The sequence below is a fragment of the Canis lupus genome, chromosome 6, assembly GCF_003254725.2.
Source record: "Canis lupus dingo isolate Sandy chromosome 6, ASM325472v2, whole genome shotgun sequence".
Classification (NCBI taxonomy): Eukaryota; Metazoa; Chordata; class Mammalia; order Carnivora; family Canidae; genus Canis; species Canis lupus.
The window spans coordinates 56612719-56633106 of NC_064248.1; the positions used below are offsets into that span (position 1 = coordinate 56612719).

Below are 20388 nucleotides of genomic sequence, written 5' to 3' on the forward strand. Positions count from 1 at the left end.
GTGTCTGCCTTTGGCTCAGGGTGTGATCCCAGGACCCTGGTATCAAGTCCTGCATCTGGCTTCCAGCGGGGAGTCTGCTTCTCCCTCTGCCTATGTCTCTGCCTCTCTCTGTGTGTCTCTCATAAATAAATAAAATTTAAAAAAAGAACTAAAAAACAAAGATCCTCTGGCATTAGGGAAATAAAAAGTAAAATGAGGGCGCCTGGCTACCTTGGTTGGTAGATCATATGACTCTTGATCTCAGAGTTGTGAGTTTGAGCTCCATGTTGGGTGTGGAACCTACTTAAATTTCTTTTAAAAACTAAAAAAAAAAAAAAGTAAAGTAAAATGAGATATAAGTACACATCTATTAGAATGACTGAAATCCAGAAAACTGACAGTATCAATTACTGATGAGGATGAGAACCAAAAGGAACTCTCACTCACTGCTAGTAGAAATGCAAGTAGGGGGTGCCTGGGGGGCTCAGTCAGTTGAGTTACTGATTCTTTATTTCAGCTCAGGTCAGGTCATGATCTCAGGGTTGTGAGATCGAGCCCCACACATCAGGCTTCGCACTGGGAGTAAAGTTGGCTTAAGATTCTTTTCTCTCTCTCCCTCTGCCCTCCCAGCTCATGGGTATGCTTGCTTTCTCAATCTCTCTCTCTCTCTCTCATATACAAACAGGAAGGAAGGAAGGAAGGAAGGAAGGAAGGAAGGAAGGAAGGAAGGAAGGAAGGAAGGAAGGAAGGAAGGAAGGAAGGAATGCAAGTGGTACAGCCACTTTGAAAGATAGTTTGGCAGTTTCTTACCAAGTTGAACATAATCTTATCAGATGATCTGATAATCATATCCTATTTAACCAGCTGATCTGAAAATTACGTCCACAAAAAACTTGCATACAAATGTTTACAACAGGGATCCCTGGGTGGCTGAGTAGTTTGGCGCCTACCTTTGGCCCAGGGCATGATCCTGGAGTCCCGGGATCGAGTCCCACATCAGGCTCCCTGCATGGAGCCTGCTTCTCCCTTTGCCTGTGTCTCTGCCTCTCTTTTTCTCTCTGTGTCTCTAATGAATAAATAAATAAAATCTTAAAAATAAAAAAAAGTCAAAAATAAAATAAAATAAAATCATCAAGTCTAAGGCAACTATAATATCCCTCAACAGGTGAATCAATAAACTGTGGTATAGTCTTAACAACAGACATTATTCAGTGATAAAAAAAAGAATTAGCTCTCAAGCCACACAAAAACATGGATGAATCTTAAATGCATATTTCTAAGCAAAAGAAACTAGTCTGAAAAGGCTACATACTGTATGATTGTATTATATGACATTCTGGAAAAGCCAAAACTGTGAAGACAATTTTGAAAATTGCCAGAAATTTGGGGAGGGCATCAATCACAGGAAAGTTTTAGGTGAAACTATTCTGTATGATAACTGCAATGGTAGATGTAGGACAATATCCATTTATAAAAACCCAAAAAACTTTAAGCACAAGTGAACTTTAAGGTATGTAAAGACAAAATATTTTGGAGGAGGTCAGGGGACCCTGGGATGAAATGCAGTCTGTGACAAAAGAATCTAATTGCATTACACATGTATGAAATAACCTCACTGAAGGGAGTGGAGAAGGAAGGTCCTGGCCTAAATAACTTTGGAAATGAGTACAGACTACAAGAATAAAGACAAAGGAACCAAATACAAACACTGTATGCCAGTTGGTGAAGCTGTTTCTCATAAAATAGAGATTAACAATTCTGTTTTTTTTTTTTAAGATTTTACTTATTTATTCATGAGAGGCACAAAGAAAGAGGCAGAGACATAGGTAGAGGGAGAAGCAGACTCCCTGCAGTGAGCCGGATGTGGGACTCCAGCCCAAGACTCCGGGATCACGACCTGAGCCAAAGGCAGATGCTCAATCCACTGAGCCACCCAGGTGTCCCTGAGATTAACAATTCTAAAACCATTATATGTGTGTGTGTGCATGTGTGTCTGTATATATATATATATATATATATAGAGAGAGAGAGAGAGAGAGAATTGAACAATTAAGTACTAGATATTGGAATATGAAAGCCAAGCTTGTCACTGTTATAGAAGATTACAAAAAGTAAGGGAGTAGACTAGGATGATCTATGTGGTGACAGATTAGTATTGGAGACATCAATATGAATTTATACTTAGCTTAATATAAAGATGGATTCATATAGAAATATTTATAGATACGTGCATATATGCCGGTGAATATAACACATATATTTCTTTGCTCTGTCGGCTGAGAGGACCTAAAAGAAAACAGCAACAAGCACACCCAGTATCCAGATACTAGTTTCTAATTCCATTAGAATAAAAGAACCAGGGATCATTAGAGAAATGGTTGATTCTAGGACAGATGAGCTTAGAGTACTTTTAGTGTCAAAAAGTAAGGAAATGCTACACATACACACAATGATGTGGGGGTTGTTAAAGGGATATAAGAACACATTGAAAGAGCTCCTGTAGCTAAAGCTGGAACAGTTTCAGCAATAAAATAAATAAGCCAAAGTAAAGAATAAGCCAAATTACAAACCAAAGTACAAAATGTAAGTCAAAGTACAAAATAAATTTTTTTTCCATAGACCAACAGAGTTAATATAATATTGCCATTTCCAGTGATGCAGAATACAGCTGCAGTTGTGTTTCAAGGAGAAGCTTACTGAGGATGGCCATCCCAACAGCATGATGCCACTCCTGGGCCAGTCTGCAGCCTCAGTAGATACTCTTCCATAGTGGTGAGGCCCTGGCTCCACCTCTGGTTATCCTGTACTGTCCATATCATTATAGTTCAATGTGCAAGACTTTTCCTTTTTCATCAAAAGCCTCTGCTCAGTGCTCTGCAGCTTAGTTTCTGTTTGTCCACTCTGGTCTGTCCTTTATCATAAGATCTGCTGAATCACTCCTGAATTTCTGTATATACTGATATATAGAAATGACTGAATAAATAAATGGGGAAAAGATGCAAATTTCTTGAGCAAAAGAATTCCAAATAATTTAGATACATACTATTCCCTCAAGAAGGTGAGCCCTAACTCCCATCCCTTAAGTGTGGGCTATATACAGTTCTTTCCAGAGAGTATAGTGTGCAAATGGGAGATTGGGGATGGTGATGAGAATAATTTTACAGTGCAAAATCAAAAAACTACCTTAGCCAGGTGATCAAGGTTAACATCAACAGTAATAAGTCACTACCATTACATGTACCCATGAAATGATATAATAAGAAATGACACTTTATCCTTTTGAACTTCCTCACCAAAACCTATAACCTATTTAATGGTGAAAAAATTCAGATAGGGACGCCTGGGTGGCTCAGTGGTTGAGCGTCTGCCCTCGGCTCAGGTTGTGATCACAGGGTCCTGGGATCAAGTCCCACATCAGGCTCCCTACAGGGAGCCTGCTTTTCCCTCTGTCTGCGTCTCTGCCTCTCTCTCTCTCTCTGTCTCTCATGAATAAATAAATAAAATCTTTTTAAAAATCAGATAAACTCCAATTGAGGAATATTTCTACAAAATACTTACCCAGAGCTCAAACTGTCCAAGTCATCAAAAACAAGTAAAGTCTATGAAACTGTTACAGCTAAGAGAAGCCTAAAGAGACACGACCATTAAATGTAATGTGGCATCCTGGATGTGACCCTGGGGAAAAAAAATATTAGGCAAAAACTAAAGAATTCTGAATAAACTATGGACTTTAGTTAATAAGGTCTCAATGTTGGTTAATTGTACCAAATGTACTACACTAAATGTATATAAAAGATGTTGATAATATGGGAACTGCGTGAGGGCATATGAGAATTCTCTGTACTCTTCCCAGTTTTTCTGTCCTAAAAAATAAAGGATATTAAGAAAAAAATTAAAGGGATGCCTGGGTGGTTGAGCATCTGCCTCTGGCTCAGGTTCGAGTACCACATCGGGCTCCTTGCATGGAGCCTGCTTCTCAATCTGCCTGTGTCTCTGCCTCTCGTTCTGTGTCTCTCATGAATGAATGAATGAATGAATGAATAAATAAATAAATAAATAAATAAAGTCTTAAAAAAAAATTAGGGATGCCTGGATGGCTCAATGGTTGGATGACAGCCTTTTGGCTCAGGGCATGATCCTGGAGTCCTGGGATTGAGTCCCACATCGGGCTCACTGCATGAAGCCTGCTTCTCCTCCCTCTGCCTATATCTCTGCCTCTCTCTCTCTGTGTCTCTCATGAATAAATAAATAAAACCTTTTTAAAAATATTAGGGATTCTGCTTCCACTTTTGTAGAAAAGGTAACTTTTCTACATTAACAAGTAGAAAAGTGAATAAAATATGACACTGGAAAAAAAAAGGTAGTATAGGACTGATTCCTAAAAGAGGGAAAACTAATTAGGTAAGTCCTATAGTTATGATACTTTTCTTCCTGGAAACAAATTGTAGATCATGGCATAGGGAGAACAAACACAAGAAGAGCCTGGTTGTCTTCCTGAGTTGAGAAGACTAATATAGGAGCTTCAGGAGGATAAGTCAGATGGAATTTATGGGGCACAATACAATGGAGGAGGGAGTTATGAGAAAAAGAACTCCAGAAATGACAGGAATTAAGTTTTGTCTGTGTATAATCCCCTGCCCACCTCCCTCCTAGTAATCCTCAGTTTTTTCTCTGTAATTAAAAAAAAAGCCTGTTTTCTGGTTTGCCTCTCTCTCCCCCCCACTCCATGTTCACTTGTTTCATTTCTTAAATTCCACATGAGTAAAATCATACAGTAATTCTTTTTTTGACTTATTTTGCTTAGCACAATACACTCTAGCTCCATCCACATCATTGCAAATGGCAAGCTTTCATTCTTTTTGATGGCTGAGTAATATTCCATTGTGTGTGTGTGTGTGTGTGTGTGTGTATATGTGTGTGTGTATATATATATATATATATATCACATCTTCTTTATTCATCAGTTGCTGGATATTTGGGCTCTTTCCATAAAATTTGGCTATTGTTGATACTACTGCTAAACACTAGGTGCATGTGCCCCCTTGAATCTGTATTTTTGTATCCTTTGGATAAATATCTATTAGTATGATTGCTGGATCATAGGGTAGTACTATTTTTAACTTTCTGAGGAACCTCCATACAATTTTCCAGAGTGGCTACACCAGTTTGCATTCCCACCAACAAGGTAAGAGGGTTCTCCTTTGTCCAAATCTTCACCAACAACTGTTGTTTCCTGCATTGTTAATTTTAGCCGTTCTGACAGGTGTGAGGTAATGTATCATTGTACTTGATTTGTATTTTCCTGATGATGAATGATGTTGAACATCTTCTTTTTATTTTTTTTTATTTTTTATTTTTTTTGACTGGTAGTAGCAGGCTGAAACCCTAGTTTATTTCAGCATCAGCAACATCTTAGCCGTCACAAAAATAAACTCTACCAAGGGTGACAGAAGTCTCTACAGGGAGGCTAAGGGCTCAGCTGCCAAGTGGCGAACAACAGAGGGATGCATGGCGGGCACTGCCCGGGCAATAAGTTAGGAAGCAGTGGGGCTGGTGGTGGTGGCAGATGCTGCTCCATCTCACTGAGCAGCTTCACACCATCCACCACCATCTGTACCAGCTCCACCTCTGAGAAGCCCAGGCGGTCTGCGTTGGAGACATCAAAGACACCACCCACAGCAGCTGTGTCCACACCACCTGTGCCTCATTTCTGAAGCCGCAGCCACTTGAGCACCTCCAGGAACTTCTCATGCTTGCCCAGGAGGGGCAGCTTGATGTGCACACCTGCCCGCAGGCCTGTGCCCAAGTTGGATGGGGAGGTGAGGATGTAGCCCAGGTGAGGGTTCCACATGAATTCATAATTCTTCGACTTGAAAAGTGTTTCAATCTGGGTGAGGTCGTTGCAGAACCGAGCGAACACCTCCTTCATGTTGCCCCCTTTCTGCATGGAGATGACCTGCAGGTGGTCTTCCTCGTTGATCCACACCAGGAAGGTCTTATTGTCATTGTGCCAGATGCCACAGGCATCTGGCCAGTCGCAGGCCATGCCCGAGGCCAGGAGCAGGGGTGACATGGGCTTATCAAAGAGGAAGTGGTTGTCAATGAGCTGCTGCTGCTCCGCCTCGGTCATGTGTTGAGCATCTTTTCATGTGTCTGTTAGCTATCTGTATGTCTTTGAGAAAATGCCTATTCATGTCTTCTGTCCATTTCTTAACTAGATTATTTGTTGTTTGGGAGTTGAATTTGATAAGTTCTACACAGATTTTGGATACTAACCCATTACCAAATATATCATTTGCAAATATGATCACATCTTCTTCCAAAAGAATAAAATCTGTGAAAATCTGTAGTTGAGTGTAGCCACCTACATGAATTATCTTAGCTAGATCTTCTGTATAATTTGCTATAGCTTTTTTTTTTTTTTTTAATTTGCTATAGCTTCTACACCAGCACTTGGCGCTTCACGCTGCACTTTTTTTTTTTTTTTAAGATTTTATTTATTTATTCATGAAAGACACACAGAGAGAGGCAGAGACACAGGCAGAGGGAGAAGCAGGCTCCATGCAGGGAGCCCGACATGGGACTCGATCCTGGGACTCCAGGATCACACCCTCGGCCAAAGGCAGGCACTAAACCGCTGAGCCACCCAGGGATTCCCTTCACCCTGCACTTTTATGTTATGAAGACAATCTCTTTCCTTCAACCTCATGAACCAACCTTTACTGGCTTCAAAATTTGCTTCTACAGCTTCCTCACCTCTTTGAGTCTTCATAGAATTGAAGAGAGTTAAAACCCTACTCTGGATTAGGCTTTGGCTTAAAGGAATGTGATGGCTGGTTTGAGCTTCCATCCAGACCACTAAAACTTTCTCCATCAGGTTTTCATTTAACATTTGTTTTTTCACTGGAGTAGCACTTTTAATTTCCTTCAAGAACTTTTCCTTGGCATTCACAACTTGGCTAAGTGTTTGGCAAAAGAGGCTTAGCTTTCAACCTGTCTTGGCTTTCAACATGCCTTCCTCACTAAGCTTAATTATTTCTAGCTTTTGATTTAAAGTGAGAGATGTGCAACTCTTCCCTTCACTTGAACACTTAGAATCCATTGTAGGGTTATTAACTGGCCTAATTTCAACACTGTTGTGTTCCAAGGAATAGGGAAGCTTGAGGAAAGGGAGAAAGAAAGATAAGGGAATGGCTGATTGAGAGAGAAGTCAGAACAAACACAATACATATCAATTAAGTTTGCCATGTTTTTATGGGTGTAGTTTGTGGCACTCCAAGACAATTATAATAATAACATCAAAGATCACTGATCACCACAACAAATAATGAAAAAAAAATAGAAATATTGCAAGGATTACCAAAATGTGACCAGAGACATGAAGTGTGCAAATGGCAGTTGGGAAAGTGGCACTAATTGGACTTGTTTGCTGCAGGTTGCCATGAATCTTCAATTTGTAAAACAAAAACAAAAACAAAACAAAACAACAATAACAACAAAACTCATACCATCTGCAAAGCACCATAAAGCCAAACGCAATAGGAGCTATACCTGTATAAACATATAGCATGTCATAACTTACATGTGTGGCAGGCATGAGAATGCATCTCTCTGATCTTTGACTGCATAACTGACCAATGGCTCCAGTAGGGCACCCTGCATTCGTTACCACATGGGTACCAAGGCTTTCTCACAGGCTGTTCTCTACTAGTGACTGAGGACATCCAGGACACTATTCCAGAGAGATAGGGCCTTTTCTGATGGGTGACCTTGGCCTGGGAACTTTCTAACACTGCTGATTTTCCTCAGAACTTCACTGTAGCCTAAGACAAATACTACCCAAGCTTCCTTCCTTTCCCTGTTCCTTCCATCATAGGCAGATCAACACAGAAGTTTGACAGCTCCTTCAGTCACCCCTGGGTTCCTTACCATGTTCTCTCACATGCATTTAGCCTACTAAATTTCTTGCAAGTATAAACCCTATCCTCATGTCTGCTTCTCAGAATATTTGCACTAATACAACATGCTATTTCCTTTAAGTAAGATTAAAAGCATTTGAGACTTAAACAATTTCCCCGACTTTAAGACAGAAACTTCGAAAATATTCCTACTTAATTAGATACAAGCCTCAGTTTAAAAATAATGCTATATGGGGAGGCCTGGGTGGCTTAGCAGTTGAGGGTCTGCCTTCGGCTCCTGGAGTTCTGGGATCAAGTCCCACATCAGACTCCCTGCATGGAGTCTGCTTCTCCCTCTGCCTATGTCTCTGCCTCTCTCTTTCTGCGTATCTCATGAAAAATAAGAAAGAAGAAAAGAAAAGAAAAGAGAAAAGAAAAGCAAGCTGTATGAAAAAAAATGCTGTATAAGGTGACTGGGTGTCTCAGTCAGTTAAGCATCCAACTCTTGGTCTTAACTCAGGTTTTGAAATCGAGGTTATGAGTTCAAGCCCACACTGGGCTCTACACTGGGCATGGAGCCTACATTTTTAAAAAAGTGCTATGAGATGGCAGAGCATATTAAAAATCTTTGCCAGATTTTTCATTCTTCAACATGCCAAAAAACATTTTCTCCTTTTGATTAAATTTAATCTCAACTGACAAGGCTGCTTCTGCTTCTGGCTCTGTCAAGATGCCCTAATTTCCCCCTTGCTCTTGCATTAGCACATTGCTTGCTATTCAATACTTCCTGATGTTAGCTGAACTAGATTCACTACTCCAGGCAGAATAATGGCCTGGATTACTTGGGGAAGCTCTAAAGAAGGAATTTTTCACTAAGACTGTTTTTTGTTGTTGTTGTTGTTTTTGTTTTGTTTTTAAGTACTCTTGCTCCAAGAATACTTTTTAAACTATTTCTATATAACTAAATAAAGTTAAACCAAGGGTAGTGAATCAAACTTTTTGGAGTTGTCACTATTACTCACTGCACATCTTTGCAAGCATCTTAGAGAACACATACTTTAAAAAAAGCAAAGAGCTTTTTCTTAAGACATCCATTTTGACATCCATTGATTAAAGCTTTCATAAGATTAGCCTTCCTAAGTAAAAAAATTATTTGTAAAGTGTAATGGATGGATGCCCTATTATCCAACAAAATTAGAACTGATAGTTGTTTGGCTAATCAAAAATAATTAAGAGAATTTAATTATTTGTATATGTCATAATCATTTTATAATAACTTAAAAATAAATATGGAAAAGTACAGCATAGGAAATATAGTCACTAATACTGTAATGACTGTGTATGAGGACAGTGGTAACTACACTTATTGTGGTGAGCACTGCATAACATAAGTTGTTGAATCACGGTTATGCACTTGAAACTAATACAATATTGTATTAGTCAACTGTATGTCAATAAAACAATCATTTTACTGAGCATTAAAATTCCAGAAATTCCGGGATCCCTGGGTGGCGCAGCGGTTTGGCGCCTGCCTTTGGCCCAGGGCGCGATCCTGGAGACCCAGGATCGAATCCCACATCGGGCTCCCAGTGCATGGAGCCTGCTTCTCCCCCTGCCTATGTCTCTGCCTCTCTCTCTCTCTCTGTGACTATCATAAATAAATAAAAATTTTTAAAAAATTAAAAATAAAATAAAATAAAATTCCAGAAATTCCAAATTATACAGGTAGAAGTATGCTTAAAAAAAAAAAAAAAAAAAACAAAAAAAACCTTCTATACTCTTCATGGGGAGAAAACGAGAAAACCACCAGTAATCACTTGATAATGACCTTAACTTCTTGCAGGAAATTAGCAGTCTCAAAAAACTCTCTACCCGGGGATGCCTGGGTGGCTCAGTGGTGAGGATCTGCCTTCAGCTCAGGGCATGATCCTGGAGTTCCAGAATCAAGTCCCACATCAGGCTCCCCACAGGACACCTGCTTCTCCCTCTGCCTATGTCTCTGCCTCTTTCTCTGTGTCTCTCATGAATAAATAAAAAAAAATAAAAAATAAAAAAAGAAAGAAAAGAAAAAGCCTCTCTACCCCTAACACTGAACAATCCTTTCTCTTTTGAAATTCTCCAAACTGTTTTCATGCTCACTTGCAACCAACCAATCATTAACAAATGTATCTGAAGACCAGTTAGAATGTCTGTCCCACTTCCAAAAACTGTATCTTAATAAAATATCTGCCAATTTAAAAAAAAATACATATGGATTCATTCACAAATCTTTCACCATAAGGCCAATCCTTTTTTTAATGTGAGTTCACTGATTAGAGCATCTTTTTTCTCACAAAAACTATATGTATATACATCTATAATTTCGAATTCAAATTTCTCTAAAATGAAGAATGAAATCTAAAACTTTTGTGAAGCACCCAATGTATAGAATCATTTTAGATTTTTGTAACTTCCCCCTCAAACTTTTACATTGTTCATCTATACTAAATTCAGTAACAATTTTTAAAATGTCTCTTCTTTATTAAATCTTCCCATTCACTTTATTTTGTACTGGAATAACTTTTTTTTTAACTTTTTAAAATACTTTTAAGATTTACTTATTTTAGAGAGAGAGAGAGAGAGAGAGAGAGCACCAGCGGGAAGAGGGGAAGGAAAGAAAATCTCAAACAGACTCCACACTGAGTGCAGAACCCAACGCGGCTCAATAGCACAACCCTGAGATCATGACCTGAGCCAAAATGAAGAGTAAAACATTTAACTGACTGAGCAACCCAGGTGCCCCATAAAAATTCTTTCATACTCATGTATCATTGATTTATTTAATATTTCATTAAGTTATGCTGTGAAAATTATAAGTTAAATGGCATTAAACAGGTTTGGGAACAACCCAAGTGACTCTTAGAAGACACAAACTCAATGACAAGAACGGAAAAATCTAAGTACAGAGAAGAGCCTCCTAAACCTTGACAGTTCTGCCTCCTGTGCTGTTAGTATGTTCTATAGAGAATATCTAAAGAGCAGTTTTAGTCTAGTTCAATCAGGGAGATTGTACTGCATCGGGCACCCAGTGCCTTTAGCTTTGGTACCCCACTGCAACCTCCCTTAAAAGCCTGTAGCACTCAGGAATTTTCTGTTTTCCTTCTATTGTTATCACATCAAACCTCACAAGTGGACAGGGCTGACCACTTATTACTAACAAAGTAATTAATATTAAGATGTTAGTGACTCACTTCATTGCATGGTAATTTGGAATTTTATAATTATTAAGGCTTCCTGGCAATCTGAGTAAGATAGCAAACTTTTTCTGTAAAGGGACAGATAATAAATATCAGATTTAAATATCAGGCTTTACAGGGTACTGTTGCATATGCTTGTTTTTTGTTGTTTTATATAAAAAGAAGGCAGTGACCAGATCTGAGCCATAGTTTGCCAGCCTCTACTATAAGGTATAAGACACAACAATGTGTCTCCCTTCCAGATACCCAATACATATTTATATCAACAAACATTCACTAGAAGCTTATAATGTGCCAGCTATTAGGTTATTTTGTGTGCATTACCTCATTCAATCCCCAGAGCCATCCCATGCTATAATTACTATTATTATTCTTTTCATAGATAAAGAAATTGAGACTTGAAGGCACTTCTTGACCATTCCATAAATGATGGAGTCAGAATCTAAACCCAGAAAAACTAGCTTATGAATTACTGAACTATACACTTCTAGAAAAGCTTCCAGTTGAACATATAACTGATTAATACTATGGCACAAACTAGAACACTGACCTTCTGACTGAGTTCCAATTTGCTAAATATTCAGAAAAAAATCTACATTTTAAAAGGGGAGTTGGATACTTTAACTCACTGAATGAAAAATCTAATGGTATAATATCAGGCACTGAAAAGAAAGGCATTTTGGAAAGGATATCAGATTGAGCATCAAAGCTAAAATCAGGAATCACTGCCATGCTATTTCAATAAATAAATGATTTATTTCAATAAATCAGCCCAAGAAAATCTTAATTATGGAACACAGAAGTACAACAGACAATCTTAAAAATGAAACAGATTCAATCTCTCTGGAAACACTACAATAATAAATAATGCCATAAAATGGGAAATCCCCAATAGAGTGGGTCAGGTGTGAACTTAGGGGTAGGCTGAAGATGATAGGAGGAAATAAAGACAGAAATGTACAATATCCAGATAGTACTCATCTGGTGAATGAGAGCAATTCAGGCAGGAAAGTAATGTTACAGAGGTCTACAAAAGTAGGTAATGCGTAGTAGCATCCCAGGAAGCAGTACTCAGAAAAGGAGTAACATAAAAACAGGATCAATGAATTCTAGGGGGTCCTCCATTTATTATAACCCCCATCCTTTCAAATAAAAAGTGCTCTCTTCATTTCTCCTTTGAATAGAAGTATTATAGATAAATAAGGACAAAGATGTGAGAAGAGTGTAGAATATGCTTCAGAGGGGAAAAGGCCTGTGTAGATGGAAAAAAGTAAAGTAAATTTGACTTTTCCTGACGGCCCACTGCTATTCCATCCTTTCTTGGATTGGGGTGAAATGGAAGTGATTCAAGCCACATTTCTCTGCTTGTCCCCTATAAGTGCATACAGGTTGTTGTTACTTTCTACACAAAAACTTGTTATCAAAGGCTTGTTGCCTGCATGATGATAACAAACACCTAAATAGTACTTTAAAGTATTTTAATCCTAATAATCACCCTGTGAGATGAGTGCCTTGAGAATATCCTGTTTGATGAAGATCTGAAGCACAAAATGGTTAAATGACTTGCCCAAATTCACAGAGCTAAAAGATGGCAGGGCTAGAATTCAAAACCAGACAGAAAGGCTCCACACACAGTTCACACACTCTTAATTACTCTGTTATAAAATAACTTCTTTGGCTTAATTGTGCTACCACAAGCAAGTGACTGGCATCAAACTGCATATCAAGGGCTCCAGGCATTAAGCTAGGGATCAAGATAAAGACTGGACAGAGCAACTAGCAATGGGAGAGATAATCTTGGAAGAACCAGGTATGGGGATATTTATGAAGAGAGAGCATGAGAAACAGGGACTCAAGAAGAAACTACCTCATTACCACATCAATTTAGACATATTACACTAGCAAACTATTTATAAAATAGACCCCTAATGTGAATATAATTCTGATCATAAATCCTGGTAATTATTAGTACTTGCACTGATCTTTCAATATATGAGTACATATAATTTTAAAATGAAAACAGCCATATTACAAACAGATTTTTAGCCACACCACTAAGATAAATGTGAACGTTGACCAGCTAGAACAAGAAGTAATTCAGAAAGGTCTGATGCTGGGCTTTAAATTACATGACATGAATATATGTCTTCTGAACTACTGACATAATATTCCTTAAATTGAATAATAAAATTATGTACTAAACAGAGAGTTGTTCAGTTTGGAGTAGGAAGGTAATGAGATTTAGATTTTGCCATTGTAACTCACAGAAGTGTACTGAGTAGTAGAAAACATTAAGCCAGATCTTCTTGTAACATGTGCTCAGGAAACTGCCCTTCTAGTTAATATACATTTATTTTTTATTGCTAGGTGAACAAAATAAACCAGAAGTGTGAGCAAGAGCTCTTCTGAAATGCAAACCTAATATTCTAGATCCAGTTCCTAAAACAGTCCACTGTCAGGCAGCGCACAGAGAGGCCAAATATAGACACTGTTTGAGGATATATTGCAAATGATCACAAGGTCTTGCTTTCCCCGTATGACAACAATAACCTTTGGGCTCTATAAGTAAACTTTGGTATGATCCCCCTGTGGTTTCAAGAAAAACCTGAACACAAAATAAAATTAAATTAATTTTTAAAATAAAACTGTGTTGCCCCCCCATAAAAAAGAATGAAAGAAGCAAACAAACAAACAAACACATATGCACACAATATTTGAAAATATATATCCATGATATGGAAAACATATTACTAAATCTGTATTATATCCTGTATTTTACTATATATATAATGCAGATTTCATAAAAATTGGAAAAATGTGCATATGTATGTACTTATAATTATAAAATACATGTTCCCCAGAGAAAAGCTCAAATTGTGAATGGTAGTCTGACTGAAACTGGGAATCCTAGAGTTTAGCAAGGTAATGCTGTCAATTAACTGGCAAAGCCAATATGAAGTTTGAGAGCACAAACATCAGTACTGTTGGCATAGTTGAATCCTATAATCTAAACCCATTGCTAATTTCACTAAGAATGTGCACCCTTGAGCCTAGAAGACTGGTTCTTGCCATTGCAAACAGCCTGGTTCTTCCTCTTCAGAAGCACCAGAATAACTTATCGACATTCTATTTAAACACAAAGAGAGGGAGGAAGAACACTGGGCTCCTCAGTGTTCTGGTACCATTTTTTGTCCATTGTGAGGCTCAGCTGTACGTCTTTCCCTTGAGTTCCCAAACAAAAATCTGTATTTCTTATTAAAAATTTTTCTTCTTTTAAGCAGATTTTAGTTACTTGCAAAAAAGAGCAGGCTTTAATTTGAAATCTAAAAGCCCAGAATGTTGAAGCAACCCAATTCTAAAGCATGATAATGGTTTTTTCAAAGTACATTGAAATACTAAGCCTTCTAATCAATGCTATTCATAAGAATATCTATTCTGAATCAAAGACTTTGAACCAAAATGCATCCAGAGAAAATATATGTCATTCATATAGAAATAATAATTTTCAATACTATAATGCCTGTGAAATTAAAAATTGCATTTAATTACATTTTCTGTGACAGTGGCTTTCAAACCTATTTTAGGCAATAGAATATTTCCTTCTAATGAAATCTTAGGTTCATGCCCAATGCAAAGTAGAAATTCGCTCTGGCTAAAACATGCGAACATGTCTGGGGAAGGGATATGTGTGTCTATGTGAACCTGCAGGCAAAAAACTCTACCCGATGTACAACCTCTTCCCCTGTCAGGGGCTCCCTGAGGTACAACCATGACACCTCTGTGACTTTTATGAATCAGAGCTTGAAAACCACTGTGCTAGAAAGAGACAGCCACCCCTTTAAACTTTACTTTCACAACCAAGACACCAAATCAATCACATGCCTATTTACCTGTGAGCTTTAAAACTTTTTCCATCAACATAAATATCAATATCTGGGCAACAATGTTTCACGTAAAGTTTCAATAAATCTTCTCCTAATTCAGATGCAGGATCCAAGTCATAATTATCTTTAAAAGAGAAAAACAAAACTAAAAAATAGTTTCTTTCTTATAAATATCCCCCAAAATGTGTTTTAATATTAACTAAAGGTTTTCCATATAGTTATCATGATTAGCTACTAAGAGAGAGCAATAGTAACTAAAATATTTAACTGGTAATTTCAAAATAAAACAACCTTTAAAATCCTATATATCTTGCTTTGAAATATAAATTTCAACTTAAATAATTAAATATACCTTTTAATATAGATTCACATTTAAATATAGGTAATATTATCACAAAATTACATACCCAAATTAAAGCCACTTCATGAATATCTGACATAAGAAGTTAGAAAATTTTCCAATTTTGATGCCCTTTCTTGTTACCTATTACCTTCCTATTCCTGTTCATGACTTTTTTGGTGAAAATAACATTTGAACCAATAGATATCCAAATAAAATCAATGGGAAACTACTTAAGAATTTTAATAAAGGGAGTGCCATGATCAGACCTGTAGTTAATAAACATTGTTCTACACGGTATAAATGGAGGGTGGCACAATGAAAGGCCTAGCAACTAGCGGGGGTACAAATGCTCAAGAAAAATTGCAAAGACCTGAAATAAAGAAATGGCAGGAGGATAAAAAAGAGAAGTGTGTAATAATATTTAAGAGAAGGGCACCTGGCTGGCTCAGCTGGAGGAGCATAAGTCTCAATCTCAGGGTCCTGAGTCTGAGCCCAATGTTGGTGTAGAGATTACTTAAATAAGTAAATAAATAAACTTAAAAAAATATTTAGAAGACAAATCAACAAACATGGTTATGAATATAATGAAGGGTAAAAGAGTAACTGAGTAGAATGATAGTGATAAAATTTACATGATAGAGTACTTAAGAACAAATTATGTTCGAGGCAGATGATTAAGTCGGTTTGAGGCAGACTAAATTTTGAAATATTTAAGGTATATTTAGACAGATATGTCTAGTAAGTGGTTGGATATGAAGCTTAAAAAAATGGGAGAAAACCAATTATTTAGGGGGTAGAAAGACAATGTGCCAGTGAAGGAGGCAGACGAATGGCCAAGAAGGAGAATCAAGAGAGTACAGTGTCATAGTACACAGGAAGCTTCAAGGAGGGTGACACTCACAGTAGGAAAGCCTGCAAAGAAGTTAGTAAGATGTGGACAACGAGTATCTGCTAAACTGGTCAACATGGGAATTTTCCACGGAGGAATAGAGAAATAGTTAAGACGGGGGTTGAAAGTAAATGAACTCTTCACTTAAAACTGCAATGTGTTTGGCCACTTTAATGGGATGCCGTGGGGCTGTGACAGAACTCTAGACAAGAGGCAAGAAAAATGAGTACTAAATATCAGCTCAACCAACTGCTCTGGGTGGCCTTGAGAAAGTCCTTTATGCTCTTAGAGTTCTCATCTATAAATCAGCTTATAGCCACTTACTCCTTAGAGTTATCTGAGACTAAATGAGATAAACTGTATGAATGGATCTACCTTAAAGCCTAGAAGACACATCCATTCACTTATTCACCATAGTTAGATGTTGTTAACACACAAAAGAGGATTCTAAGTGGGCTTAAATCAATTTAGTTATTGTTGTTGTACTAAATATCAGTAATAAAATCCTTTAGTTAACAGATACTTTCATATACATTCTGCTACAGTCCCTGTTTTGAAAATACCAGTTTGATCTAACACAATTGATTTATTAGGAAACAATCTGAATGTAATGTGAAATTTTCATTTGCTTATGTGCATTTCACTTCCTCGCAGCTCATTCACAAGAAATACTAGGTCAATGCAAAAAAACCGCACCCAGCTGAACGGAGCCATGTAAGAATACACAAAATACACAGAAACATCCTAAATATCTACCAGATACCTCAATTCACTGCATATGTTATGAGCCACATCCTCCATATCTGGTGTTATACATTTCCATCTGATTTCAGATAACCAACTGTTAGGAGACCATTTTCTATAAATATTTTTGTGTTTCCCTATGGTCTGACCTTTCTGAGCAAAGCATTGGAAAACTTGGACAAAGAATGATTAAAGAACAAACAGGTTTGGAAGCTAGAGATAACTGTGAGGTTCCAGAAAGATTGACAGGTTTTCTTCCCCTTAAAACCATTTCCCTATACTCCTGGGTGGTGAAGCTAATATGTTCCTCTCTGTTCATCAGGGAAGATTTATTTACCTTCCAAAGTAAAGACCCCTCCCTCCTACTCTCTCTTTCTCTGAAGAAGATGGGCAGATCTGCCAGTAGTCTATCAGAGTCTCCTAATTTTAGTGTTCCTCTTTTATAGTGCAATCCCACTTCACATGTAGGGTAACATCAGGCCCTCACCACCTAACCTTGTAGGGACTGGGGTTTGGGAACTTAGATGCTCTGTAACTGTAACAGTCGGTTTTTTGATCCAGAGATCTCGAGTTTCCTGTCAGAATATCTACTATATGTCTCTAACTATATCATCTATACTTCTATCATTTTTTATACTCATATTTATCTATACCTTCCTATGTCCTTAACATCCTCCTTCTGCCAATTCACAATAATTCATAAGCTGCAACCCTTCTGATAACCACTTCTACAAACAAACTGAAATTCTTTTACAAGGTCAAATACCATATTTATTGTAGTAATGTATTTCTTAACAATTCAACCTGTGTAAAACCATACTGTTTTTATTATATTCCTATCTTTTTACAACATGTCACAACAAAACTGTAATTTTTGTGCTGTGACAAAATATAATGATGATTTTATGTTGCATGTTGTTTTTAAGTAATACATATGTTATGTTATAACAACTGGATCTATAGTCTGCTTAAAGCTTTTACTGGTGTAGATTAGAATAATGATGATGACATGTGGAGGCTTAAGAGGACAATTGTGAATTACATGTGTATTGTTCATAATAACCCCATCTCCAATTGTTTGGGAAAACTAGGAGTTGACTATAGGATTACTTTCACTTACCCATATAAATTTACTTTCACTTACTTTTATTACATTTACTTTCATTTATTTTTATTTCATTTACCTATTAGAAAGAAACCAGTATAATTGATTTTTGAAGTATGTTTTTCTCCAATTGTATCAGAATATAATTACTATCATGGCATTGCAATTTTATAAAAATCCAGAAAAAAATGCCTCACCAGTAGAAATTAAATTGTTCTCTCCATCACTGATATCCTCTGGAACTTCATGCTTCAGAAGAGAACAATGAGGTGACTTTTTATCTAAGAACTCGACAGATGATCTTCCACCATTGTCAGTGCACTTTCCAAAACTGAAGTCGTGTGTCTTTTGTGGTACTCCCCTCTCCACTATCTTTTTTTTAAGAATTTCCTCTTCATAGTTTTTTATGCTTCTGTTTGATGAATATACAATCCTAAAAGAAAATGTAAAATATTAATAAAAATAATGTTGGTGATTCTTAAAACCTAGTCTCCCAAGTGCTGCTTTCATATAATACAACGATATAATTTTTTTAAAGATTTATTTATTTATTTATTTATTTATTTATTTATTTATTTATGATAGACATAGAGTGAGAGAGAGAGAGGCAGGACACAGGAGGAGGGAGAAGCAGGCTCCACGCCGGGAGCCCGACACAGGACTCGATCCCAGGACTCCAGGATCATGCCCCGGGCCAAAGGCAGGCGCCAAACCGCTGAGCCACACAGGGATCCCCCAACGACATAATTTTAAAACCATTTTTATCTGGACTAACTGGAAAAAGATCTCAAATAGCATAAAGTTTTAAAAGTAGAAAATGTTTTAATGTTAGAAAGTAATATATAATACAATCACACTAGATAACTTAGATAAAATGCACAATTCCTAGAAAGACACACACTACCAAACTTGACTTAAGAAGAAACAGAGTATCTGAACAGACCTATACCAACTACAGAGACTGAATTAGTAATTAAAAACTTTCCACAAAGAAAAATCCAGGACCAGGTGGCTTCACTGGTGAATCTACCAAATGTTTAAAGAAATAACACCAAACCTTCACAAACTTTTCCAAAAACTAGAAAGCGGCACACTTCCTAACTCATTCTGAGGCCATTATTATCCTGATACAAAAGCAGATAGACACCATAAGAAAACCGTAGATTAATATTCCTTAGCAAAGTAACAGCAAATTGAATCTAGCAACATTTCAAAAGAATTATACACCACAAGCAACTGGGGTTTATCTCAGGAATTCAATGGTCGCTAAACAAATGAAAATCAATGCTATATATCACATGCTATGGTCTGAATGTTTGTAGACCCTCAAAACTCATATGTTGAAACCTAATGCCCAATGTAACATTAGGCAGGAGGTAGGGCCTTTGAGAAGTTAATTAGGTGAAGCCCTTATAAATGGAATTAGTGCCCTTATAAAACAGGCTCCAAAAAGATCCCTTGCCTCCTTCCAAAATGTGAGAACACAGTGAGAAGTCAGCACCTACAACCCAAAATAGGGTCTTCATCAGAATCCTACCATGCTGGCACTCTGATCTTGGACTTCCACCCTCCAGAAATGTGAGAAATGAATTTTTGTTGTTTATAAGCCATCCAGTCTGTAGTATTTTTTTATAGCAGCCCAAAGACATCATAAAACTTTTTAAATTTAGTTCTCTTAGCAGGACTAAGACACTATATCAACAGGACAAAAACCACATGATCACATCAATAGATGCAGAAAAAACCTTTGACAAAATCTGATACCCTGTCATGATGAAACACTCAACAAACTAGAAATAGAAGGAATGTCCTCAACCTGATAAAGAATATCTATGAAAAACCCACAGCTAACATCATATTTAATGGCACAAGACTGAAAGCTTTCCTTGTAAGATTAGAAAGGATGTCTGCCTGTTCTCATTACTTCTATTCAACATTTAACTAGAGGCTGTAGCCAGGGGATTAGGCAAGAAAAAGAAATAAAAGGCATCTGGATTACAAAGGAATAAGTAAAGCTATCTTTATTTACAAATGACAAACTTGTATATAGAAGTCCTTGGAAATCCACCCCAAAACCTATTTGTTAAACAAGTTCTACAAGGTTGCAGGATACAAGATCAATATGCAAAAATCACTTGTATTTCTAAATACTAGAAATGAACAATCTGAAATAAAATTAGAAAATAATACCATTTACAATAGATAAAAAAAATGCTTACGAATATATTTCACAAAAAAGCATAAGACTTGTTCATTCAAAATTACAAAACAAGGGCAGCCCAGGTGGCTCAGCAGTTCGGCGCCGCCTTC

The 20388-nt window shown here is 37.2% G+C and overlaps 1 protein-coding gene and 1 pseudogene across 3 annotated transcripts in view; both read right to left on the minus strand.

Moving 5' to 3' along the window:
- Window positions 1-20388, minus strand: part of BTBD8 (BTB domain containing 8) — a 93233-nt gene that overhangs the window by 50925 nt on the left and 21920 nt on the right. For 2 of the 3 annotated variants that reach the window (XM_025417666.3, XM_025417667.3), the window contains 2 exons: window positions 18276-18511; window positions 15004-15121 (listed from right to left, as the gene is read on the minus strand). In XM_025417666.3, the coding sequence (XP_025273451.1) occupies window positions 15004-15121; window positions 18276-18511 (354 nt within the window). Of the gene's footprint in view, window positions 1-15003; window positions 15122-18275; window positions 18512-20388 lie in introns of those variants that run through there. The other variant, XM_025417668.3, reaches the window with a different exon arrangement.
- LOC112640879 (creatine kinase B-type-like) lies at window positions 5432-6124 on the minus strand (annotated as a pseudogene).